At 45.3% G+C, this 27,665-nt stretch overlaps 1 protein-coding gene and 1 pseudogene across 4 annotated transcripts in view; one reads left to right on the top strand and one right to left on the bottom strand.

The window, feature by feature from the left end:
* Positions 1-473: 473 nt before the first annotated feature.
* CD99L2 (CD99 molecule like 2) overlaps positions 474-27,665 on the top strand; it is a 70,734-nt gene continuing 43,542 nt past the window's right edge. Inside the window, exon 1 of one of the 3 annotated variants that reach the window (XM_081848180.1) lies at positions 474-788. In XM_081848180.1, coding sequence (XP_081704306.1) covers positions 713-788 — 76 coding nt within the window. In that variant the 5' untranslated portion in view covers positions 474-712. The remainder of the gene's footprint in view (positions 789-27,665) is intronic. The other 2 variants (XM_081848179.1, XM_081848181.1) reach the window with 2 other exon arrangements.
* Positions 13,948-14,407, bottom strand: LOC309334039 (PAT complex subunit Asterix pseudogene; annotated as a pseudogene). The gene has a single exon. The product of its transcript is annotated as a PAT complex subunit Asterix pseudogene (transcript).

Genomic DNA, 27,665 nt, shown 5'->3' with positions numbered 1-27,665 from the left:
GGATCTGGCTGTCTTGGGCGAAATACAACGTGAGAAATTATCAGTGAGATAGTGGGGATTTGCTGAGGAAGAACCCTGGCCAGCAATCCACCCACCCACCCGCACCCTGGAAACAGTGGCTCTCCGGCTTTGATCCTCCCCCCCCCCCCCGCATCAGGTTTGCGGGGTGGGAGCGAAGGCGGGTGACCGGAGACGCCCTTTTTCGCGGCTGTCGGGTCCCTCAGGGTCAAGCCGCCGGCAACCAAACACCGCCGGCTCTTTCCGCAGCTTAGAGGTGGAAGAGCGCTCTCTCTCTTTCTCTATCTCTCAGCCCCCCGCCCTTCCACAGCCAACCGGTCCAAGGGAGGCTCCTACGACTGTCTCTCTTTCTCCCCCAACCCTTTTAACTCCGGCCTCCCCCTCCCTCCTCTCTTCCTCTTCCCCTCCCCACGCAGGGCCTGCCTTTTTGCGACTCGTGCGCCCCTGCCCTCGCCGCGTCCCGCCCCCTCTCCTCTCCACGCGTCCCCGGCGCGCTCCTCCCCTCCGCGCCGCCGCCTCCTCTGCTTCTGCCGGCGCCTCTCGTCCCTATCTTTCGCGGAGGCTGCAACGAGCGCCCGACCGCCTGCCTACGGAAGCCGTCGCCGCCTGAAAGCGGGCATCTGCGCCACGTCGACCCGGGAGCTCCCTCTCCGCACCGTGCGCCTTAGCCGTGCGCTCCTGCCTCCCCGCCGAAATGACCGCGAAGCTTTGGCGTCCCCGCCTCCTCCTCCTCCTCGCCGCTGTCGCCTTGGCTGCCCTGAGCGGGAGAGGTAAGCAGGATCGGGCTCCCGGTAGGGTAATCAACCGGCCCATCCCGCCCGCGTTGCGCTTTCCCTCAAGTATACTGGGGAGAGGATCCCCCCTGGCCATCAAAGCTCCTCTCCCCTTCTTTCTCTCCGGCTTGCCTGAACTAGTAGACCGGTCGCCTCCGCGGTCCTTTTGTGTCCATCGCTCCTGCCTGCTGCTCCTGCTTATTCTTCTCCTCACGTCCCGCGGCTTGGGAGACATACGGCAGGATATGGGGGGCTCCGTGCCATGCTTGTCTGGGTTGGGCTGTCTGCATCGTTGCGCATGATCTCTCTGCCCCCCTCCCGGTGGCTGGATGCAGCCAGGCCTCACGGATGCAGATGAGTCCCTCCCGCACCACGAATAATAATATGTAATTGAATTATATAAATAAAAGATCAGGTGAGACAAAACGCATTTGGCTGGCGAAGCGGCTGCGGGCCTGCCTAACCATCGGCGCAGACCCGCCCCCCTCCCCTAACCTCTATTGTGGCTCGCGGCGTGCTCTGCCTGGGCTGCATAAAGAGCTGGCGGGGCGCGGGGGGGGGGGGGGAGGACTGCAGATCACACCAGTTTTCCAAGCAAGGGCGAGATTTGGCTCTTCTAAACCTCCGGGGAGAGGGCCCCGCTAATCCTCCAGGGGATGGGTGGGCGTGACAAATCAGTTCAAACTGCGTTGGACTGAAACGTACCCAAACCGAGAGCAGGAGCTGCAGCCTTTTGTAGCCTCGTTTATCTTTGCAGCCCTGTCGCTCCTGTGGGACTCATTCACCTTCCACTATTATCATTGCTCTTTTTCTTTTTAAACAGCAGGGGATAATTTCTGATAAATGATCACGGTGCACCCAACCTGTCTTTCGGGCATCCTCAGAAGAGGGGTGGTCGGGAAGCCCCCAAAATAGCACCTAATAGGAAATCTTTCCCTTACTGGAGAACAATAGATCCACCATGAGCTTAACTGAAGCCCAGCAGCCCCCGCCCCACTAGACTGGGTTCCTCCTGTGTGGGAATGTGCCTGCTTTCATACCTCCCCGCCCCACGCCCTGTGCTCAAAAAATATGCTTGAGAATAAATATATTTTCAAATCTTGATTTAATCTCTACTTTGTGAGCCACTTAGAGGAGGCTTCCTCCATACTGACCTGCTTTTCTCCTCTTAAGTATTCCTCCTCTTAAGACACTGTATGTACAGCATCTCATGTTTCTGTAAGCATTAGAGAGGTAGAAACACATGTATATTATTCCCCTCCCCACTGACTTAAATAATAGGTAGTTTTGTCAATCACCTCTATATCAACTGACTTGGCATAGAGAAATGCCAGTACAGTGCACACCCTCCAGTATCAAAGGACTGTAGGGCATTTGAGGGTCTGCAGTTTCGCTAATCCACACACCCCCATGTTCTCCTCTGTGTCACTTACAACTGGTTCATCTTATATCCCCAGTGTGCTATACAGGTCCACTTCAGCTCATCCAGATCAAGGATCTTCTGCACATTTACCTAGGAATAAACATCACAGTCTGGCTTGCTCCTGAGAAAAAAGCATGTGTCAGATTGAGCTGTAAATTTGAGAGCAGAAGTTCTCCCAAGTTTTTGTGTTGTGCCCAAATAGCACCAGTAGGACAAGGAATAAGGGTTATTAGTAGAAACTGTTTAGAAGAACTCTCTGCAGGTAATAATTGTTTGGTCTGTCAGCTAGCATGAAATGTCACAATTCGCTTTAATGTTTTGTTTTTTAAAAAACTGCTTCAGGATGAGCTTATGAATAGAAGGCGTGTTATGTTTCACATATTTTGGTGTATATGTAAGATGGTTCATCAGTGTACAGTTAAGTGCTTCACAACTGGAACCACTCTTAGGCCTTGAAATAGTCCTGTGGGTCCATTTGGTACAGAACTGGCAGCTACATCACCACAACCACCACCATCATCATCATCATCATCATTATTAATTTATGACCCGTCCATTATCTAAGGTCCCTGGACGGGCTGCCACAATCAAAACACAGTGTGAAAAAACAGTTTGAAACAACTTACAATCACAGAAATAAGGTGGGTCCCAAAAATACACATCTCAAGTGTCAAAAAGCCAAGAGTCTAGAGGTGTGTCTTCAGCATATGATGAAAACTGTACAGTGAATGTGCCAGGTGGACCTCTGGGGAGAGAGGTCTACAACTAAGGGGCTACTACAGAAAATGCCCTCTCTTAGGTGAACAGCCCCTTAAGTTTCAGAAGGTGGTAGAACAACCAAAAGGGTCATCCTCTGCTGATCTTAACACCTGAGAGGATCTGTAAGGAAGGGGAATATTTCAGGTGTTTGAGGCCTGAGATGTTTAGGGCTTAAAACAAGTTGCTTGTGTTTCTGAATCTCAACCATAATGATTTACGTGGAAACTTGCAGAACATGCCCAGCATTTGAGATACACAACAGTTGGATTAGACCAAGGGTGGCTGTTGTGTGGCACTCCAGATGTTGGTGGACTACAGCTCAGTCGTAGAACACCTGCTTTGCATTCAGAGTGTTCCAAGGTTCAATCCCCAACATCTCAAGTTAGGGTTGGGGGAGGCTCCCTGTCTGAAATGGGTAGACACCACTGAGCAAGATGGGCAATGAATGGTCTTACTTAGGCAACTTGCTAAGTTCTAGCAGTGCCCATTATTCCTAACCGTTGGGCATGTGAGCAGGGGCTAATGGAAGCTGGGAGTTCAACCACATTTGGAAGGCAGCAAGGTCCACCTAGTTTGGTATTTTCCCCTTGGTAGTGGCCAGCCAGGTGTCTCTCAGAGCTGTAAAAAAAAAAAGGACTTTGAAGGTGATGGCCTGAACAGTGGGGAGAACAGGCCTGGGAAAGTGGATGTTCTATTTAGCCTATTGCCCACGAATTTGTCTAAGACTGGGAACCTGCGACCCACAGCCAGCATGGCCAGTATGTAGGGGTGATGGGAACTGCAGTCCAGCAACATCTGGAGGGCACCAAACTCCCCATTCCAGGTCTACGCTATCTAAGCTAGTGTCACTCAATTTCTCGTGTGCAGTAGTAATGTGGAATCTGTGGTCCTCCTGTTGTCCTTGGGCCACAACTCCCATCATTTCTGACCTTTGGCCATGTTGCTGTGGGGCTGAGCCCAGTCACATCTGAAGGGCTTCACACCTGTGACATACAAGTCAACTTTGTGTTGTTAAAAAGAACCATTTTCTTCCTTCCCAGTCTGTTTTGCTGGATGGACCCAAGTTTTGTTATCATGATAGAGAAGTTGAATACTTTCTCCTACAACCATTCATAATTTCATAAGCCTCTGTTGTGTTCTTGTCCACCCCCAGCCCTGATGCTCTAGCCTTTCTTCATAAGAAACAGATTCTTGACTAAGAGCTTAAAAGTTCAAAACCCATGATGGGGACTTGGAAACCTCTTGGACAGCCCTGCTGGGTGTGCAAGTCTGAGAGATAGGGAAGCGAAGATGGTCTACAGAGCTAGTTCATTGCACGGCTTTCTAAAGTTTGTTCAGCCTTCAAACCATAGGAAAAGCTCTGAAGGTTACTCCAGCCAGGTTATTCTTGCTTTGTAAGAGGTTAAGAGACTCTCTCCTTACAGCAGGTAGAATATTTGGATGAAGAGGAATGGATATTAAACATTGCAGAAGAACTGTTTTTTAATTGTACCTCTTGGTGGGCAACAGATTAGTAGAACTGGCATTTGACATCCAAATAATTAGTTGCATTTACTTTTCTTAATTAATACTTTGCTAAATTATTTCTAGTGCACAGCACAGGGAGCATCTGAAAATCGGAATAAAACTTTGTGTGGGTCTTTTTTTGTTTTTTAAACATCCCCTTATTCATCTCTGTCCTTCTGCCAGCTCCAAAGCTGCATTGCCTACCTAAGCTAGTTCTTTTTCAAACTGGCATTTGTTTTAAAAGTACACAAAAAGCAAGGGGAAAGCTGACTGTGTAGACAAAGTGGTAGTAAACAAATGAGAACCAGTTAAGCTAACAACAATAGGGAGAATCAGTGAACTCCCCAAAATGGGTTTTCATGGCAGATTAGGAGAGAGTTCACTAAACAGAATGAAATGGGCAGGCAGGGAATTCCTTGCACAGATAGATGTTCAATTTGGCTGAGGAGCCCAGTGAGATGAGGCATGATAAGTTACTCTGGATATGTTAAATATATAGGTACACCTGTTTCCCCCCCCCCAGCCTAATTCTGTCTCGCTAAGCTTGTGAACAATTCCACAAACAGTTGTTCTTCCACTGCAATACAGAAGCAAAAGCCAACTTCAAGATATGCTGCCAACCCACACATAATCAACAAAAGGTGTGGTGGCACATCAGAAGCCTGAAATAAACAGAGGTGTGAGTCTCTCCAAATTTATGAAAACATTGGTCTGGATGCCTGGAAGCATCTTGTATATTGCAAGTAGGAGACTAGGTATACAGTGGTACCTCGGGTTACAGACACTTCAGGTTACAGACGCTTCAGGTTACAGACTCCACTAATCCAGAAATGCATGGGGCCCACTGATAAGAGCCCTCCTGGATTTCTCATTACTTCAAGAATTCAGAATAATGCTTGATCAGTGTGTGGAACTGAATACGGTGAAAATAAAAATGAGTTAAAACTATAAAATCAGAATTCTGTTAAAATTCCTGCTGGAATAAAGAAATGCATTCAGTAGGCACCTGAAGTTCAACAGGGAAAGGTCCCATCTGACCTCAAGTGGAAGGTCATGCTATCAAATTGGGGTCACAGCATTGAGCAGTTCATGGGTTCATATGAGCAGTTGACTGGCTGCTGGCATCCGTGCACCCAAACCATAGGGGACCCCTAGTAGTGACTCCTCCAAAGACCTCAGTGATCAGGCAGCCCCTGTGTTATCCTGAACCCAAGTTGTTAAATGACATAAATTAATACAAGAGCCTGGAACCTCACCCGGTAGTATATGGGGAGCCATTGCAAGTGTTTGAGAACTGGAGTTAACATGCTGGTGATAGTCTGCCCCATCGACAGGCTAACTGGAGTGTTTTGTACCAGCTGGAGCTTCCAGACAAAAAGACCGAAGGTGGTCCCACATAGAATGCAAAGCAATGTTACTTAATCTTCTACACTGGTGTTCTTCAACTTCGGGTTCATATATGATGTTGGGCTACAACTCCCATCATCCTTGACCATCGGTTAAACCGGCTGTGGATGGTGGGAGTTATAGTCCATCATCAGGTGACCAAAGTATGACTCCACCACATCAACCTGCTTGGTCACCTGCTTCTTGCTCTGTCGTAGAGAACAGTGGTGGTGAGAAGAAGGAGCAGGAGGTGCCCCGCCTGCTTGCTCATTGGATTTCTGTCCCGCAAACAAACAGGTAGAAGCAGTGATGGTGAAGAGGAACCGGAGCCAGTGACAATGACTGGAGCCTGGAGCCAGCAATGGGTTATTTACAAACTAGGTTTAAAGGGCATTGACAAGAAACACACAGTGATATACAAAAGGAGGAACGTTAGAGGGATACCTTTTGGTGCTGCTAGAACACCAAGATTGGAAAATAACCTGCTGGGCCAGAGAGTGCTGACATTTCCCCTCCTAGTCAGCTACTCTCACCCCGGTACATGCCAGCTGGCCTGAAAGCGGAGATCGGCTGAGCCTGCTTCTGTCTGTACACCACAGACCCACTTTTTACTTGACTGCTACAGGATATCGTAAGAGCCTTTTTGAGTCTTTGGGTGCTTCCTGTTTCCTTTCATAGCTCAATTCGTAGTACTGGCCTCAACAATTTAAAGGCATATATTGTCTGGGCTCAGGGTATCTAAAGGGCCGTTGCCTCTCATGTGGGACCTACCTGCTCACTCTGGCCCTCAGTATTGGACGAGCTTTGAGGAGCAGTGACTTGGTGCCCAAGTCAGAGACTTCTCAGTGGTGGCTTCCAGGCTGTGGACTTCTCTGGTCTGGAAGGTTCTCTTAGACCAGTGATAGTGAACCTTTTTTATTTACCTATTGTTTATATGTTCCTTTGCAACACCTTGAAGTGATTTATCAATAAAAATACCAACAATTAAAACAGTTTCATAGATTAAAACAAAATAATTTCATATACAGTCATGCCTTGGTTTTTGTACAGAATGTGTTCCAGAAGTCTGTTCAACTTCCAAAACATTCAGAAACCAAGGCGCGGCTTCCAATTGGCTCCCGATTGTGCAGGTGCACCGGAAACAGTAGGTGAAGCCACATTGGACTTTGGCTTCCAAAATAACATTTGAAAACCGGAACACTCACTTCTGGGTTTTGATTGTTCGGGAGCCGAAACGTACGAGTGCCAAGGCGTTCCATATCCAAGGTATGACTGTATTAAAAAAAATATTGAAACAATTTCACATATAAAAGGAGATGCAGTCAGAGGGCCATATTTCCTTTGGGGGCCCCCACATGCCTCCACTAGGTGAGTGGACAGAATGGAAGGATAACATTTATTTTTTTAAAAAAGACTTCAAACCATCCTGCAAAGTGTCGTAGAGTTGGAAAGGGATTTCAAGGGTCATCTAGTCCAACCTCCTGCAATGCAGGAATATAAATTTAAAGAAAAAGCACAAATATATTGAGGACCGCACAAGGCACCCTAAAAGCCAAGGTCCTATAGGCTACGGCAGAACAATCATTTCAAAAGGCTTTTACGTCTTTCTTGAAGGCAACAGTTGAGTCAGACAACAGTGAGTGGGGCATTCTACCCCAGAGAAGGCTCTGCTTTCGAGTGATAACAATCTGGCATCCAAAATGCTTGTTGATAAAGCAGTATTAATTGTAGCCCCTTAAGCCTCCTCTCGAAAAGCTTACTTGGCGTTTGAAACTAGATGGGGATGCTCAGTTTGTCATGGTCTTTATTTGCTTCAGTGTTCAAGAACTTTAAAATGAATAATAACATTCCATTCTTACAGAAGCCTTTAAGGGGGTGGGGCCAGGGTCAGAATAGAAATAGTTAAACCAGGAGATACCTAGCGGCATAGCCACCACTAACCAGAAATGTCAGCTTCCATGCCTGTTCCAGCAAGGTGGACCGTTCTTTGGCAAACAGGAATAATTTGTGGGCATGGATGACCATCTACAGCCACTGTTGGCATGGAGCTAGGAGGACCTGCCCAACTCAGCCTCCAACCATCCAAACCCTGGCAAATAACTCAGCAATGCGCACTCGCTGGAAATGCATATTGTGTGGTAAAGGAGGAGTGTCAACTCTGGGTTTCCCCTCGCGATGTGGGAATGGGTAGCATTTAGGAATAATTAGATTGGAGGGAGACAAGTGTCGTCATCCTACCCTCCAAAATCAGAAGAAGCTTTTTGCTGTCGTCTGCCTCGGGAGAAAATGGTGGAATGGGCCTTTGCGGGGAGGAGGGGTGAAGTCAAACTGTTGGGAGGTTACAGAGAAAAACCCCTTCTAGACACAGGGAGGCTTCTGGAGAGAATTTGTGGGGGTAGGAAGAGTCAAGGTCTCCCTCTCCTTGCCCAAACCTGCAATTGACAGGCACACGTGCACACACCAACATACAAAGGGAAGAGGAATTGATTGCTTAAACCACTCTGGGACTGATAGCTCTGTGAGTGAGGGGAATAGAGGTCTCCTAGCAACTCTCAAGGACGCGGGTGGCGCTGTGGGTTAAACCATAAAGCCTAGGGCTTGCCAATCAGAAGGTCGATGGTTTGAATCCCCGCGATGGGGTGAGCTCCTGTCGCTCGATCCCTGCTCCTGCCAACCTAGCAGTTCAAAAGAATGTCAGAGTGCAAGTAGATAAATAGGTACCGCTCTGGCGGGAAGGTAAATGGCGTTTCCATGCGCTGCTCTGGTTTGCCAGAAGTGGCTTAGTCATGCTGGCCACATGACCTGGAAGCTGTACGCCAGCTCCCTCGGCCAATAAAGCGAGATGAGCGCCGCAATCCCAGAGACGTCCGCGACTGCACCTAATGGTCAGGGGTACCTTTACCTTTAGCAACTCTCAACACCTTTAACAGCCCCCCAGATTCTTTGGGGAGGGGGTGCGTCATGACTGTTGAAAGTGGTATGATGCCACTTTCCAATCTGGGTTGCAACACAATTTTTTTTAAAAAAACAGTTTAAAATATCGCTGCAGTTTCAAAACACACAAAAGCCATTCCAGAATGGAACACAGTAAGTAAAATGGACAGGCTGAGTTAGATCGCTCTCTAGTGCAGGGGTTTGCCAACATGGTTGCCGTCAAGATGTTGTTGGTCTTGAATTCCTACCATACCTGACCATTGACCAAGCTGGTGGGGGCTGGAAGAAGTTGCAGTCCAACAGCAACTAGAGGAATTTTGCCTTTGTATCCAAGGCAAGCAAATTCCAGCGTAACATCCCAGATTACTGATCACGTAATTAATTTGAATTAATTAATGTCACCTGGCTCTTGAGCTAGCCCCAAGGAGTGTCTTTTACCTAGAGCTGCCACTCAATTAAATATACCTTGGTTGATGAGTTATGTGAGTTTCAGTTTTCTAATCTATCAATTCTGCATGAATTTCCATGCAATAGGAAAAAAAGTCTCGTTCAACCGGTGGGTGGGGAGGGAGACCACATACTTTATTTTTAGATTACAAATGTAGAAGTGCATCATCTTAAAAGGAGTCATTCCCTGTCAGTCTTCCAGAGGGTGAGGAATGCCTCTTTCTCTATGACGTTTGCCACCGCCTGCACTATTTGTAAGTTCAGCACTGACACAGAAGTTGGCTTTCTTTTGTTACAATGAAATTACTGTTTGTTTATTCATGATTTTTGTATTTTGTGCTGAGCACACTGCCATTGGAAATGTGTGATAAAACTTATTTTTATTTCTGCATTGTGTATTTGGTGCTGTGGTCTAAACCACTGAGCCTAGGGCTTGCCAATCAAAAGGTCGGCAGTTCGAATTCCCGAGACAGGGTGAGCTCCTGTTGCTCGGTCCCTGCTCCTGCCAACCTAGCAGTTTGAAAGCACATCAAAGTGCAAGTAGATGAATAGGTACCGCTCTGGCGGGAAGGTAAATGGCGTTTCCATGCGCTACTCTGGTTCACCAGAAGTGGCTTAGTCGTGCTGGCCACATGACCTGGAAAAACTGTCTGCAGACAAACGTTGGTTCCCTTGGCCTGTAAAGCGAGATGAGCGCCACAACCCCAGAGTCATTCACAACTGGACTTAACTGTCAGGGGTCCTTTACCTTTACTACCAGTAGTATTACAACTACTACCAGTAGTACTACAACTACTAGTAGTAGTAATGGAAGGGGTTGGATTAAACAGTGGCCTTCCGCTGGTCCAGCTCCGAGACTCGCCTCTTGACTCCCAACATGTACCATGGGACCTACTTTCACAGATTCACTTTTGACTTATACGTCATATGCCAATGAGGTACATTATTAATCTTTAAATGAAAATTCACAAAGCGATAAGCATAGTGTTACCTTAGTATTACTTCTAAAGGAAAACTGCTTTTTCTCATCCAAAAGACTGAGAAGCTGCTGAAAACCGGTGATATTTCTCTCACAGTTGAGTTTCATTGAGACATCTCAGAGGCATGTTTGTTCTTCCAAATTTTATTCCTTTGAGGTGTAATATTAGGAAGGCTAACTCACAACTCATTTTGTACGACTAAACTGGTTTTTTGCTTTTGCTTTTCTTCTGAGTGTCACAAGCCTTGCTCACAAAAATAGATGGTACCAAATGGCAGCTGGTGGATGATTGCTTCATTTGCCGATTCTGGGTATTATTTACTGACTGAAATCCAAAACCCTGGTAATGTTAGTTGCTGAAATTGCACTTTTAAAGGTTGTGCCACAAGAGAGCTCAGTGAATTGTTTCTCATATCCTAATTCCACTGACTCTTGTGTTCTCAGTGAATAATGATTGCATTTGCCCTGTATGCTCATACAGATTTGTTTTTTAGTTTGTGTTCTGGTGAGTTACAAGGGAAGAATTTTGCTGTGAGCTGCATGTGTGTTGGTGTGTCATGGAGTAGATTTTAGTGTGTGGAGGAGGGAATTTTCTGCATTCTCCCCATCACAGCAGACAAACTCCTACAAAGCCACACTACAGTGGTGCTTCGCAAGACGAAATTAATCCGTTCCATGAGGCTCTTCGTATAGCGGTTTTTTCGTCTTGCGAAGCAAGCCCATTGACAGTTTAGAGGATTAGCGCTATTAGCGGTTTAGCGGCTTTTAGCGGATCAGCTGATAAGTGGCTTACGGCTTAGCGGCTTAGGAAAAGGGGGGGAAAGGGGAAAAAAACCTGCAGGAACTCGCAAGACATTTCGTCTTGCGAAGCAAGCCCATAGGGAAATTTGTTTTGCGAAGCGCCTCCAAAACGGAAAACCCTTTCGTCTAGCAGGTTTTCCGTCTTGCGAGGCGTTCGTCTTGCGGGGCACCACTGTATTCACTCCTAGAAGGTGAATAGAGTGTCCCTACCTGCTAGAGAGCTCCATTACTAAAAGCATACCTATAGGAAGGTGGAGCTTACAATTTGCCAGAAATACCTTTCTTACTGAAAAATGCTCCTGCCTTTCTCCTGCTGCTTTGCAGTACTCATGGAAATTGATAAAATGAGAATGATTTCTAGCCTTGGCGCCACATGTAGTGGCCAGAAGCATCAGGATTTTGACTTGGCAGCAGCAGTTTTACCATGACCCACCAGCACGACCTTCCAACCCACCCGTGGTTAGTAACTGTGGTGGGGAACATGCAGTGTTCTTTCTGAGGTAGTTTATCTACCTTTGCCCACCCCCCTGCACTCAGCTCTTCCTTGTGGCTCCTAGAAGCTGTCAGCATGTGACAGCAGCCACATCCAGGGAATGGTTTCAACTGGCTGACTAAGTCAGGTAGCCAATGGGTCTCGAACCCTCAGTGAGCTAGGGGCTTTCCCTGCATGCGAAGGCAGGCTGTATGGCAGATTGAGTGGATGAGAACCTGCAGTGAGTCCAGAGGTCAAGAAGGTGGTTTCTGCATGAGCTATAGAGAGAAGTGAGGGGCAGGTGGGGCTTGTCAGCTTGGGAAGGTAGCCCATCTAGAAGGAAAAACTGATCCCAAACTCTGCTGCCTTGTGGCTATACTCATTCGTGAGAATGGAAGTGAGCTCCAAGGAAAAATCTGTACCTGCTGCCTTGCGGGACATCTTTGGGAAAAGAAAAGACCAGTGAGTAAACACTACTCAAACTCTATTATTTTTTTTAAAGATATTTATTAAAGTTTAACAATTACAAAAAAATAGTAATAAAAAAGATTACAATACTTCAAAAATAAAGGAAAATACAATACTAAAAAAAAGAGGAAAAAAAAGAAAAAAGGAGAAAACCCAAAAACAATACAGCTAAACAATAACATTTAAAAACAATAACATCCAGTATTTTCATATATTTATCTTTCATTTACTTATTTCCATGACTTCCTCGCGCCTCCCTTTTTGTATTCTTAATTCATAATTGTTTCAGCAAGTCCTTTCCCTCTTTCTCAGATTTTGTTCTATAATTTATCTTAACACAGTTTAACCTTAAATTTTACACTTTAACCCATTAACAATCCATTTTAACATAATTGTTTATAACCTTTCTGCTAAGACCATGTAAGTTCATCCCAGCATCTTTATAACATTCATTAATTTTACAATGTTTTTACAAATATACTCTAAAACACTACTCAAACTCTAAGATGGTTGGATGGCACCTTGTACGCCTCCTTCCGGCAACTCCTGCAGTCAAGATGGAGCCAAACATCTTACTTTGCTTTCCTTTGTTCCCTGGGCAGTCCAGGACCTCCCATGCACACTGCCCAGGCTTGCGCCCCGGAGGGGTCAAAGGAATCAACAATATGACATGTCACAGTTATGAGTTACCAGTCTCTGCAGCCACATTGAATGCTGTGATTCTCCAGTGCTTTGGCTTCAACCTAGAAGGTGCACTTCATTGTCTCCTGAGACAAGACAAATTCCAACAACTTGCATAAGAATAAGTTGCTTTAAAAAACAAACAAAACTACATTGGTGTCTCCCTTTCTAACAAAACAATTCTAATTGAGGAGATTCAACGAACAGCAAGATCCACTTCATGTCTACTCAGAAGTTAACTCCCATTTCGTTCGGTTTGGAGCTGCCCCCAGGTGTCTATACAGATTTGTCACCTAAATGTCCCGCTACAGAGTGGTCCTGAGGATGCTTACTCCAGAAATGACTAACCCCAGGACAAGTGGGTTTAGGGTTGCATCCTTAAAAATCTAGCCTCCGCTTCCGTTCTGTAAGGGCAGTGTGCCCCACTTACCTTAACCCCTTAATGGTTATTCAGTCGGAGGGTAAAGGGCCGTGCGGTTGTTTCCATTGATTTTCTTTTCTCTCCCCCCCTTTTTTGAACAAAAACGGGACTTTATTCGGCCGATAAACACAAGACATGGCTTTTAAACTAACATAGTGGCTAAGACTTGGTGAAAAAAACCACACAAGTCAAATATTTCTATACACCTAAACAGAAAGGTAAAGGGGGGGGGCATGGTTAAGAGGGATTCAGCAGGAGCTTGCAGTGTTTCTATTGATTTTCTTAAGGCAGCCATGGCCTTGCGACCCATAGCATTGGCCGATCTGTGGGAACCACACAGTGGAAACAGGATTGGAGCTGTGCTTTTCATCTGGGCACCACTCTGTCATATTTATATTGGTAAATGACTGTGGTGTCTCAAGACCCTTGAGTGTGTTCCAAGATGACAGCGAGACGTGTTGTATTTATAGAAGGCTTCACTTCTGACCCGGAGTGTGAATGTGTCTTGCTAGTGGGGAGCATATTATGGATCAGCCTTCTGAAAGTCAGAATTAAGGTGGCTTGCAATTCCATAGAAGGCACTATACATCTTTTAACAATCCCTTCTCATACATCCTCCTATTTCTCGTCTGTGATTGGGAATTTTTAAAAATGGCCAACATTTTAGACATTTTGTATACTTCCTTTCCTAATTGCCTGGAGGTGTTTTTAAGTCCTTCAGGTGAACACACCTTTAAAATAACATAAATCAACATAGTGCAGAGGACAGAGTGCTAGAGTTGAACCTGGGAGACCTAGATTAAATTTCTGTTTGCTTTATTTTGGGCTGGTATCTGTTGCACAGCCTAGCCCACCCCTCACAACCTTGTCCCCCCCTACAATAACCACCACTTTATTAATGCAACAAAATGAGTCCTCCCAAGACATGTGCAAATGGATCTGCATTGCCTGAGAAAATAGTCCTCTCTGTTGAGGGAGTTCACCTCTGCTTTGCAAGAGGAGCTCTGAAGAGAGGCAATATCCTTGCACCAAGGAGGAAACATGGGTTTTGCAGATAGGAAGTCACTACAGCTGAGATAGACAACATGAAGCTGCTCATCATCTGTTTGGTATCTTCTGAACTCTGAGAGTTGGCAAAGCTGATGAATGAACAGTAGACAGCTATTCAGGCACACCATTTTAGCTTCAGCATCAAGCCACACATACTGAAAATCATTCCCTGTAGATTCATGTAGTCTAGTGTGGGGTCTTCCAGGGTAGGGTTGTTCTCTGTGGATGGAGGTTTGTATCTGAGAACTCGATTTGGCCGCCATGGGTCCATTATGTTGTTACCGGCCATCGTGCTCCGCCTCTGGCTAACTCTGAGCCCTCTCACAACCTGGTTGTGAAGCGATGTGGAATTGGGAGGGGGGGCAGATTGGTCATGTATACAGTGGATGCTCGGGTTGCGAACACAATCCGTGCAGGATGCACGTTCGCAACCCGCAGCGTTCTCAACCTGCGTCTGCGCATGCACAGGTTGCGATTTGGTGCTTCTGTGCAAGCGCAAAGCGCGATTTAGTGCTTCTGCGCATGCGCGACCGCCGAAACCCCAAAGTAACCCATTCCGGTACTTCCAGGTTTTGGTGGTCCGTAACCTGAAAAAACACAACCTGAAGCATCTGTAACCCGAGGTATGGCTGTGCTTGCTCTGGGTTGCTTGGAGGAAGAGCGGGATGGGGGGGGGGGGAATGAAAGAAACAAAGGAATTCTCTGGCGAAGCTTCCTCAAAGGGTTGTCATTATAATGGTGCCCCCAGTTCAGATGAAGCACTGGAGCCCAATACTTGATTGCTCTAGGTGTGGGGGACTCAGATAAAATCTGAAGAATATATTTCACGCTTGTTTGTGCATGTTTTGATCGCAGTGCTTAAAAATGGTATTTGGCTGGAGGTGGGGCACAGTATTTCTTTATTGCCTGAGTGTGTTTTCTTTTTTTAAAAAATGCATGTTATATGCAATATTAATATCATTCTCCCCACTTTCCCCACTATGGTAATATGTATTGTATCTCTCTCTCTCTCTCTCTCTCGCTGTAAATAGGTGAAAGGTGAATAGGTAAAAAGGTGACTAATAAGTCTAATAAATGAGTAAAAAGAAAGGAAAATGGATGAAAGGAATAATTCAGCGTCCCAAGATAGCATTAAAAAAAAAAAGTTTCTAGACCTTATGGCTGAAAAAACGGACTATAAAACGTGTGGGCAAAATGTGGCAAAGTCTTAGCTGTGGGTTCTGAGGTTTTCCAGACTTCCTTGCCTTTCCAGAAGCAGATAACACGACTTGAAATAATGCCAACATGCAGGTGAGGCACGTTTGCAAAATTCATAGAGGCCCTGTGATTTTCAAAAGGACCTACAGCCCAGTGGTGGAGCACAACCTTGTCATGCACAAGGTCCTGAGTTTAATCCGTGGAGTCCAATAAAAGGATTGCAGAGCTGAGAAGGACCTCTGCTGGAGACCTTAGACCAGGGGTGGGGGGACCTCAGTTCTGAGGGCTGAATGCATCCCTCCAAGCTTCTCTTTCTGACCCTCAGGATCCTCCCCAAGACGCACCCTGCTCCCCAGACTGTCCCACTTGCTGTCCCTGGCTGGGATGTCTCCACTGCTTGCTTGGATGGAGAATCACAAGGTGGGGGTGGGCAGTAGAAAGTAGGCTGCCTGGTGCACAGAGGTAATGTTTACATCAGCTGCTCCTCCCAGGTTTGACTCTGGCACTGCCCACCGCTGGTATGTGGCCCTCAGAAGGTCATTCAAAAGGGAATGTGGCCCTCAGACTGAAAAAGTAAATGCCTTTACTAGACCAGCACCAGATTGAGGACAGTGCCGGCGGTTCCCGTGCACAGGACGCTGAGCTGAGGGAAGTACCAAATTGGAAATGTCCATAATGGATAAGATCCACTTTTGGCCTTGCACAGCACTATGTTACGAAAGATTGCCAGAGTTTGTCCCTGGCTAGACCTAATAACAGCTTCCAGCCATTGCAGGCAGTGTTGGCCCAGAATCTCATTCTTGCTTCCTATAATTTGGTGGGTTGTCTTGATGAATAATTCAAGGAAAATTTGAAGAAGACCACAGCTGGAGAGTCCCTGCCAGCCAGAGTCAATAAAACAGAGCTGGATTTTATTTAACAATAAGACTATATATTCTGCACGTCAGTCAAGCTGCCAGAGTATTTTGCTATTAATTTCTTTTTTTAAAAAAAAAACCCACAAAAAAAACAATTTGATGCATAATTAGGAGTTAAAAGCAGCAAATCTGTAAACCAGCTTAAAAACAGACATGGAGTGGACCTTTTGAGAATCAGGGACGCTTGACTGATTTTAGCACCATGGATTGCAAGGGGTCTGCTCTAACAGCAGAATCCTAACCATGACTACATGGAAATAATTTTTCTTATTCTTATGCAAAAGGTTTATATCCTGCCCTTCCCCATTTGGGTTGCTCAGAGCTGCTTGCAACAATTAAAATCTCAGGTTATATATCTCTAGTAATACCTATTTAATGCTCCGAGGCTCTTCGGGAGTTACAGAAAAAGTGAAATCAACATGTGAAGAAGGGCAGTGGAAGCGAGTACTTTGGTCTGACTGCCGTTTCGTCCACCTTCCAGCTTGTGGAAGAAATAAGTCCTGTATTTGTGGATAGGTGCCTCCCTAATCTTAGAAACTTGGAACGCAAAGAGAGCCTTCATGAATACAGGAGCTTCTGCCACATCTGTTTGGGGGAAGGTCTGTAGCTCGATGGTAGAGGACTGGCTTTTCATGCAGAAGGCCCCTGGTTCAGTCCCTGGCATCTCCAGGTATTGCTGAGGGATATTCACTGTCCAGAATCTTGAAGAGCTAATTCCAGTTAAGGTGTACCAGTGTTGCTTGGGAATTCGAAGGAACCCAAACAATCAATGCAGTTTTGGAAATCCCTGGTTAAAACCAATGGATCTCTGAAAGATTTCATCCGCCATCTTGATTCAAGATGGTGTCCAGAAAACCACAAGACAGAAAACCTCGGTCTCAGGAACCATGATGCTGAGTTTGTTTTTTTAAAAAAGATATTTATTTACTTTTTAACAGAAAAGAGAAAAAATGAAAAATGAAAAAGCATCAAAAAGATACAAAATGACATAATCAATCACAAACATAGATCAAATAAGAAAAAAGAAGTTAAACAAAAAAAAAAAGACTCCAATTTTTAAATTCGTATTTACATAACTTACTTTCTTGACCTCCTCACACCTCCTTTTTTGTGTTCCTCTTTGTTCAATCAAATACAGCAAATCCTTACCCTTTTTCAAAACTAGTTTCCAATTATTAAAATCGCTTCTATTATGTCTCCAATCTTTTCTCTTTATGTTTAAACACCTTTAACATATTATTTACTTTGACATAATATAACTTTGATTTTTCACCATTTTTCTATTACATTTTAACATACTTCTTAACACTATATCCCTTGTGCCGTATTGTTTTTATATCCAACATCATTTTAACATTCATAAACTTTGCAGTGTTTCTGCAGATAGGTCTTAAACTTTTTCCAATCCTCTTCCACTACCTCTTCTCCCAGGTCTCGAATTCTGCTAGTCATTTCTGCCAGCTCCATGTAGTGTATTACTTGCATCTGCCATTCTTCCAAGGTGGGCAAATCTGAGTTTGATTACAAAAATTTAAGAGGTATCCCAGATAGTAGACAAAGAGACAGCCCTCTTTTCAAAATTTACAGTAGGTGCTGACCCTGATAGACTCAGTATAAGCAGCTTCTGACTCTGTAATGCAGAGTCCAAATGCTTTGGACTGCAACTCCCAACAGCCCCAGCAAGCCTCCGAGGCTGATGGGAGTTGTAGTCCAAAACTTCTGGAAGCCACTTGGTTAAAAGGCTGCAGTATACCCTGGAAGATTTGAGCATATTCTTGTGACTGAGGGGTAGAGTTAGTGTGCTTGTTGTTCTCCTCCCCCCTCCATATGTTGACATCACCCTAACTGTAATGTCCAAAGAAGGCTTAAGTCTGGATCCAACCCGTTCCATGAAATGAAATAAAACAGACCCAGAAATGTTAGACAGCCTGGAAAAATAAAAAGAGTCTTTGCCTGACTGGGCACCAGGCGAGCATCTCCCTGGAAAGAGTGTTTCGAAGCTAGGAGGCCACCACCAAAAAGGCCCTGTCTCGTGTAACCTCCTGCTGTATCTCATGGTAATCTGGAGAAGAGCCTATGATGATGAACTCAAAGTAGAGGCTGGCACAAGTGCAGGCAGGCAATCTTTCAGGTGCCAAGTTGTGAAGAGCTCTGACGATTAAGACTAGCACTTAGAACTGGGCTCAGCAGTGAACTGTTAGCCATTGCCTTTGGTAAACTGCAGGTGTAGAATGATCAGAAGGTTCAGTTCCAGTTAGTAGTCTAGCCAGGTGTATTCTGGATTAACTGCGGTTTCTGAACCATCTTTAGGGTCAGCCCCAATCATAATGCATCATGGTTGCCTAACCTGTGCAAATAGTCCAGGAAAACTAGTTGGGACAGTATTAGGCATATTGCTATGCAAATACAGAAAACGCAAAATAGAGCGTCCCCAAATTATACAGAAACCACAGACCAAGTCAATGGGACCAGTAAACATTATAAGAGGTGATTGTTGTAATTGGTAGAAAAAAAACAATGCAATATATTGCAACAATAGTACACAAAAGCATGTAAGATTCTTATTATATGCAGAATAGGCTCACAGAGTACCCAGAAAATGAGACTGAAAATGCAAATATCTTTGTGAAGCAGAAGAAGAATGTACTACAAACGAGATCTCTTTGTTTCATTGTTTCCTCAAAACCCAATTTAGAAAGGAGGAATTTCTCATGGTTGGCAGCTGAAAACAACCCACTTAGGTTTCTTCCAAAAACCACGCCCCCCCCCAAACATATTATTTGGTGGGAATTGTCCAAAGTAACTTAACCAGCCGAATGTCCCCTAATGGGGCTGATTGTTCCCTGGAAATTTCAAAACGCAGAATTCAATTATTAGAATTAGAAAGTGTTGCAGGGCGGTTACTCTGCATGCTCAAATAGTGCTATTTATTGCAAAGTTTGAATTTCAGTTGTGGAATGCTTGCAAACCCCTCCCCTCCCCCCACCCTCGTTTGCGCGGGAGGCAAAGAAATACTGAAAGAGTTGTTTCCCTAGATCAGTTCCAAGAGATTTCCTCTCTAAAGCACATTGTTAAAAAAGAACAACTGCCACTATTGATCTCCAAAGCAGAGCAGAAAGAAGGAGCTACAACCTTGCAATTTTTATTTTTTTAAAAAAGAAATGCGTTTCTCCTCTGAGAAGATGTGAGACAGAGGGCGGCAAAGTTTACCTTGCCTGAGATGGTTCACTTCAACGGAGATCGCTCTGTAGGCTGGATTGTGAGCGTGCGTGCGCACCTGCAATTTCTGGCACCGCAGAAGCGAGTCCCTGTGCGGTGCCAGTTTAGCACAGCACATGGGAACTCGCTGAGCGGGCAGCTTTCTTCAGGGGCGGCCCGTGAGCCAGTTAAATGACCCCCGTGGGCTGTTTGTGGCCCATGGGCCTTAGGTTGCCTACCCCCTGATGTGAGACATTCACCTTCCAGGTGACCTATGGAAAGGGTTTGGTTTTCTTCTATCTGAAGCCTCCTAGGAGCAAGTCTGGTGCTTGATAGTAAAGGTAAAGGGACCCCTGACCATTAGGTCCAGTCGTGGCTGACTCTGGGGTTGCGGCGTACATCTTGCTTTATTGGCCGAGGGAGCCAGCGTACAGCTTCCGGGTCATGTGGCCAGCATGACTAAGCCGCTTCTGGCGAACCAGAGCAGTGCACGGAAACCCCGTTTACCTTCCCGCCGGAGCGGTACCTATTTATCTACTTGCACTTTGACGTGCTTTTGAACTGCTAGGTTGGCAGGAGCAGGGACCGAGCAACGGGAGCTCACCCCATCATTTGCAGCAAGGAAAATGGGCTTGAGCACAGGAGGAGCATTCCCTGCAAAATGCTTGCAAGAAATGCCATTTTTATAGAACAAAAAGCAGCCTTAGGAGGTTGCAGTTTTAGACAGCAGGTGGGAACACCCTTCTAGGACCCTTCAGGTGAAGCACTCCACTCCTGTCCTCCATGCAACTTTGCAGGCCACCCAAGAAAGCACCACCATAACAAATCGATGGAACCTTGTTAAATCCATTAGTGGGCAGCATGTAGTTTGCTCCTTTGAACTTACCTTTGTTCTGTCTCTTAGACCAGGGAGGCTCAGGGGCAAGTAAATAATAATAATAATAATAATAATAATAATAATAATAATAATAATAATATTTATTATTTATACCCCACTCATCTGGCTGAGTTTCCCCCAGCCACTCTGGGCGGCTCCCAATCGAGTGTTAAAAACAATACAGCATTAAATATTAAAAACTTCCCTAAACAGGGCTGCCTTCAGATGTCTTTTAAAGATAAGATAGCTGCTTATTTCCTTGACATCTGGTGGGAGGGCGTTCCACAGGGCGGGCGCCACTACCGAGAAGGCCCTCTGCCTGGTTCCTTAAAGAGTTCCCAGCAAGCCATGCCATCTTTCCCTTGATCTTGTGACCTCCAGTGCTTTTGCCTGGCTGGAATAAAGCCTCTTCGCTGCCCCTGGTGGAGAAATGTGTGGCTTTAGCATGGCAGGAATATCGTCTACAGCTGCTTTGCCCACATTTTGCCTCTGCCTGCATGTGCCCCCCCCCCCCAAGGAGGGTGTCAGTGAAGGAATATGGCTGAGAAAGGTTTCCCATTCTTGTCTTAGATTGGTTAGCTAGCAATAACTTGCAACCAGCAAGGAAGTACAGCAGAATGGTTAGGTATTGCTGACTCCACCACTGTGGTAGGTGAAGCTTTTGTTAAGTAAATCTAGCACAGGGGTAGTCAACCTTTTTATACCTACTGCCCACTAATGCATCTTTCTTGATGGTAAAATTTCCTCACTGCCCACCAGTGCTCGATGGAAGGAGGATTCACCTTGTGCCATAGAACCCCTCCTGCCCACCTAGAATCCTGAAACGCCCAGTAGTGGACGGTAGGGACCAGGTTGACAACCCCTGGTCTAGCATATCAGGGAGGAAAGTTCTGTTGCAGGCCCATTATCTGCTGTATTAGTTTTCTGACTGCAAAGTGCACGTGCGAGCATGCACACATACACACACGCATGCACACAATGAGAGTTGTTACCCCTTGAAACTGCTTGAGAAGCATTCTAAAATGTGATCCTCCACCAACATTCTGAAAGTATAAAATTAGTTCCACCACTGCAGGATAGCTCACTTGGTAAAGCATGAGACTCTCAACCTCAGGATCGTGGGTTCGAGCCCCACGTTGGGCAAAAGAGTCCTGCATTGCAGCGGCTTGCAGTAGATTATGCTTGGGGTCTCTGCCAGCTCTACAGTTCTGTGAGTCCATTACATTCTACTGTAGGTGTCGAGCAAGCCATTAGAGATGACAGGTGCTGGATCCTAAATTCACAATGGGCTTTTATAATAGAAAATTCCAAACCTGGATACCAGGAGTTTGATCTTCTTGCCATGAGCTGGGTGCATGGACAGGGTGAGTTATTTTGGGCCAGTCACTGCTCCTAAGCCTAACCTACCACACAGGGTTGTAAAGGAAGGACAGAACCATATACGCTATCTTGAGCTTGGAGAGAAAGGTGGGATATAAATGCAACAAATAATGATAGTAAAGATTGTGCTCAGGAGACCATCATGTGGAGGGTTGTCAGGAATCATTCTTCTTTCTGGAACTTGCAGATCCCTGGAAGAAAGATTCCTTAGAGGCAGCAAGAATAGCAACTGCTATGTGGGGATGCTGCAAAGACACCGGCTCCACTTAGGATTGTTAACTGACCAGGTTAAAAAACGGTCTCGCTGGTGTGGTTAAACTGTGGAACTCACTCCCACAAGACATAGTTGCATGAACTTTCAGTGTGCTGGTGCAGGACCGGAGGCATTGCTGCCCTGCCTTCACATTGCTGAATGCACCTGCTGGTGGCCACAGTGGAAAAGAGCATTGGATTGGCTCCGTACCATGCTGAGCTCCCTGCTCCTCACCTGTCTTGGGAACCAGTGGTGATGCTTGGCATGGAGAGGCAGATGAGCAACACCCCTCCACCTGGGCTGCCCCACTGACTGCTACTGTGTAGTAGCCACCAGCTAAGATGACTTTAAAAGAAGATTAGACAAAATGAATGGAGGGTAAAGCTATCGCTGGGTATTAGCCAGAATGGCTATGTTCTCTCTCCACTGCTGGAGGCAGCATGCTTCTGAAAGCCAGGTACTAGGGATCCCAGGTAGAGACAGTGCTGTTGCTGTCATGTCCTGCTTGCGGGTTTCCCCATAAACATTTGTTTGGGCTCCGCGAGAACAAAATGCTTGATTAGATGTGCCCTTATTCTGATCCATCAGGGCTCTTCCATTCTCCTGTATCTTTGAGCGCCAGTGTGCGGATATCAGTAGGTGACTGATAATCTACAGGCTGTTAAAAGCTTTCGCCTGCTAATTTCTGACCCGTAAAGGGGGTCTCTCATCTGCTCTGGTGCTTTTTACAGCAGCTTGATTTGAAGAATCTGCTGGGTTGTTCCTCCCAACAGTTTGGAGAGGAAACATCACCACCTGCTAATGTCAGGACATTGAACAGCAGCAGCCCCAAGCCCTGCTGTTAGTGGACTGAAAAGTTGTCAGTCTCAGTCCCACCAAGTTGTGCAGTGTGCAAATTTAGACAGAGATCGCTGCTCACTTTGGATTGAAATACTTGCAAACAGAATTGTGCGGTGTAAGAGAGTCCCCTTGCACATCGGTTGATTTTTACCTCCTGAGATTTCCGCGGTATCTTTCTCTCTGCTCCACCCCACGTTTCCAAATAGCAGGTTCCACTGACATTTGCTCTAAGGAAACCACGTGGGAGAAAAGATCCTCTCCAGCAAAAAGTTCATCTGTTGCTCAGTCTCCTGATCCATAATCTGCTCTATCTTCTGGGTGCAGATCAGGAATATTGTCAAGTCTAGGACTAATCTCAGTAGCCCCTTAAAACATCTGTGGCACATAGCAAGTGCTTGACCTTGCCAGTTGCAGGTGCCAATGCTGCTAACTACCAAAGAGTACCAACATGGTTTCTCAAGCTCTTCCAGCGCTAATGTTTGTAGTGTTCAGATTTGGCACATGAGCCTCACTGCTTGGCTGTAATTACTTGTCTCGTAAGCACATGCCCTTCATGTTTGTTAATATCTCCAGAGGGTTCCAAATGGAGTGACACATATATTTTATTTTTCCCACACTAGAAATGAAACATTTATCTTCTGCGCGTTCCTAGTGAATCTGCTTAGTTGCCAGCTCTTCACATTTATCACAAAGTAGTAGTTCTTATGTTTTGAATGAGGCCTTCAAAGCTGAAACACTGTTCTGTTCCTTTGCAGATAGGAGGTGCAGGATTTGGAAGGGGGAAATCTGGAACTTGCACTTTTGCTTATAGGGGGAAACTTGCAAGCGTGTTGAAATGAATAATTATCCTCAACCACTGATAGACTCCATTCGTATGGCTGCATTAGACAAGAAATTATTGTGGCTGCCAATCAGTTAAAGGATTTTTAGTTGATTAATCACCTGCATTTTGAAGGGAAAGGTTTTGTCATAGAATCATATATTTGTAGAGTTGGAAAGGACCCAAGGGCCATCTCATCCGGCCTCCTGCAATGCAGGAATCTTTTCCTCAATGTGGGGCTGTCAGACCCACAACCCTGAGATTAAGATGGAGGAAGAGCAATATAACGTGACAATTTAGTAAGCAAAGTTCATGGTTTGAAGGAAGGATCTTTTTTTCTTTTCTGAATCCAAAATTACCTCAAATAGGAAGTTAGTATCGCTCAACTCTCAGATCCATTGATAAAAATCTGTCCTTGGTGGATTTCATCAAATGATGCTGTAACAGTTTATTAGTCTCGTTTATTGCAAGGGTGAAGAATTTATGGATGTTGTTGGACTCCCACCTATGGGTGGGTGTTGTACATTCTCTTTTAAGTGTTTTCAGTGCTGTTTTTAATAGCATTACTTGTTTAACTGGTGTTTGTGTGCGTTTTAAAAAAGAATAAATTGGGTGTTTTTAGCTGTATTTGTTTTAACTCATGCCGTGAGCTGTCTTAGGTCCTGCACTGGGAGAAAGGCAGGATATTAAATAAAGAAAGAAAAATAAAATCAACCCCAGCCAGCGTGACCAATATTCCAAGATTATGAGAGTTGGCACCTAATAATATATCGAGGGCTACAGACCCTGCATCCCTAAATTAAATTTTAAAATTGTTTAAAATTATTTTTAAAACATTTGTCTTCAAGGCCTTGTTTGGATATAACACTAATCTACATTACACGAATGAGCCTTGGGCTAGCGGATTTCCATTTCCATTTTTTATTAACCCTAAAGTGTGGTTAGTCTTAACACCGTGGTTTGAAGTTGGCTTGTTTTAGTCAACTATAATTGTGACTAATCAGTTCGTTTGGGTTCAGACACAGTGCTAAGCTAATTATATTTAAAGCTTTAATTAGTTTGGAACTGAATTATTTTAGTAGGTATGTATGAAACTGCTTGGGCATTAAGATCTACCTTGAGAGTCCATGCTGGTAAGTAGGGTTGATCCAGTCAGCAGGCACGATGACCCGGGGCCTTTTCTGTGGTGACCCCTTAGATTATTGAACTCCTTACCCCATGAAGGCACAGAAAGCCCCCATGCAATAAGTGGGTTAGAAGGCTCATTTATTTTCCAAAGGCATTTAATAATAGAAAACATCAACAATAACAACTTATATAAATACCATTTCAGATCAAATAATGTAAAATATTCTTAATTGAGATGGTTATTTTAGCAATCTGTTCTCAGATGTATGCCAATTTTTTGCAGTATTTTTTTTTTAAATTTTTAACTGACCTGCTAGCTTTTAAAAACATGTTGCAGTCTTTTCCCATTATTCACGTGTATGTGTTTATTATGAGATGTAAGCTGCTTTTGGTGCTTAAAGAGCCAGCCTACATAAAACTGAATAAATGTGCACAAACGGCCGTGAAAATGATCTGTCTGAGTTTTGATGCTCTGTTAAGCAACCACCATGCTGTCATGTGACATCCAAAAATGACCATGGCCGCCTGCATTTTGCTTGCACCCTTCCCTTGAGGATGTGAAACCCGGGTTTGGCTGCTGTTTCTGTACCCTGCCTAATTTCGATCCCTGCAGCTTTGCGAGAGACAGAGAAGCCACTTCTGTTCACGTGAACTGCTGAGCAGCTGTGTCTTCTGTCTCGGCAGACAGCAAACCTTCAAGACAGCGTCTGTAAGGCTGAAAGTAGGGCAAGACACCGGGGGAAAAAGGCCTTTTCTTTCTTTTTTCTCTTTATTGCAAATGAGGGAGACTGGGTCTGCCACAGTTTCCTTTGTGACAGATTGCTCTGTCTGGCTGGAGGAGCCTGTCTGCTTAAGCACGGAGAGGCTGCTTTTCACAAACATGGAAGCTTGCCTTTGAAGTTTTCTGAATTTCTCCTACTCCGTCTCTTTTCCACTGTCACAGCCACCTGTTTTCTCTGTGGTGGAAGGAGATGGGTGGGTCACACCTTCCTTTCTAGGAAAACTGTTTTGACAGAGGTCTGCTCATTATTAGCTAATCTCGCACCTTATGCACAGATGTGCACGCAAATTGTGGCTTTCTTGAGCAGCCCTTAACAGGAGATCTTCCGTGCGGTGAATCCAGGCTGCAGTTTTACCAGAGAACACAGAGAGAATGGGATGTGGCGTTAGGTGTGGAATTCAGAGATCCCTGTGTTCATTTTGTCCTGAACACATGTAACCAGTCCTTAATATTGCGAAGATGTTCTTGCCAGCTGCAGCCTTGGAAGCTAGGGAGTTGGCAGAAGAAATTTTTCAGGGGTTGGGCTTCAGAGTCCTGCCCTTTTCCCATAGTTAGCAATAACAGAATGAATGTTGCAAACAAAAGTGTAGCATATAGTTCCTTACATTTGCCATAATTTAATAATAATAATAACAGCAACAATAATAGTAATAATAATAGCAACGACAACAATAGTAAAGAAGAAAATAGTAAGAAATATCAGGGCATATTCTGACAGCAAACAATGGCATATGGAAAGTAGAGACATGGAAGCCAGGGGAGGGTCAAAAAATTAGGGGGGAAACCCCACCCTCTGTGGGTGCTTACATTTTTCATTAAAAGATAAAATGGGAAAAGATATAGGCCAGAGCAATCCAAATCCCAAGATACAGTCATTCTTCCAGAGAGAAGAGGAATGTCCACCATGGAGCCTCTCCTGTGCCCATGGAAAATTGGGCTGGCATAGGTCCACAGCCAGCTGTGTTTTGAGTGATGGCAGCTGTCATTAGGCTTCCAAATGGGTGGAGCTGCAGTTCAGTGGTGGAGCACCTGCTTTGCATGCAGAAGTTCCCAGGTTTGTTCCCCAGCAGCATCTCCAGGTAGTCTGGGGTTTCCCGAAACCCTGGAGAGCTGCTGCCAGTCAGAGTAGACGGTACTGAGCTAGATGGACCATTGGACCGGCTCGGTATAAGGCAGCATTCTAGGTTCCTATGTGGGCATGGTGCCGATTCTTCCTACTGTCTCTTCTTTCCTGCGCTTATTTAACTGCCTTTCCAATCAGTCTAAAGCCTTTTGTTCCTTTTGACTCTCCCCATTCTAATGGGGATGCCTCTCTTTTCACCCATTGTCTGGTCCTTCTATTCCAGGCAAGAAAATATTATGTCATCTTGCCCTGAACACAGCTTAGCATCTGCCCCACACCCACTTTCCTTTTCAAGCAGGTGTCAAGAGTCTTCCAGTTGGGGGAAGTGCGATGGCTCAGTCACACAGAAGTTGCTTTTGCATTCAAAGGATGCAAAGGTTCATTTCTCAGTGGCATCTCCAGGGTAGCGCTGGGAATGCCCCCCTGCTTGAAATCCTGGGTGGCTGTTGCCTTCCAGTCAGTGTACTAGTCATGGGACTAGATGGGCAGACAGTTTGCTTAGGTATAAGCCTTCCTGTGCTCCTATACAAGTGGAGCATTGTGTGTGTGTGAGGTGGGGCAAAGGCAGGCTTGAATGTGCTGGATCCAAAGCTCATCTATTTCCTCAAGGGCCCCCAGGATTGGACCCATTACCGATGCCAGCCTAGAAACTTGGTTGGGTGATTTCTTCTCCCCTACTGGGGGAGTTTATTGCATGTTATTGTTCTGTATAATGCCTTTAAAGACAAATAAACAGTTAAAAGAGAAGTTTAGACCAGCTAATCTTACGCTGGTGGAAAGTCTCCATTCTCCTAACCAAACTTGGTCCACTAGACTGTTTCCTCCCAAACCACAGCCACCTGCCCTGCACCTGATGTAATATGTGGGGCAGGTAGACATGCATTGCAGGAGGTTGGGCTAGATGACCCTTAGGGTCTCTTCCAGCTCCACAATTCTATCATTCTATGTGGCTGCAATTGGGAACTATAAAGTGAGCTCTTCCCAAGCCCCAGCTTCGGGGCTTCAAAGCACCCAGTCACCTGATATCATAGGC

The sequence above is a fragment of the Podarcis erhardii genome, assembly GCF_964252035.2.
Source record: "Podarcis erhardii genome assembly, chromosome: Z".
NCBI lineage: Eukaryota > Metazoa > Chordata > Lepidosauria > Squamata > Lacertidae > Podarcis > Podarcis erhardii.
The sequence above is the reverse complement of the archived record's forward strand: the minus strand, read 5'-3'. Positions and strand labels throughout refer to the sequence as shown.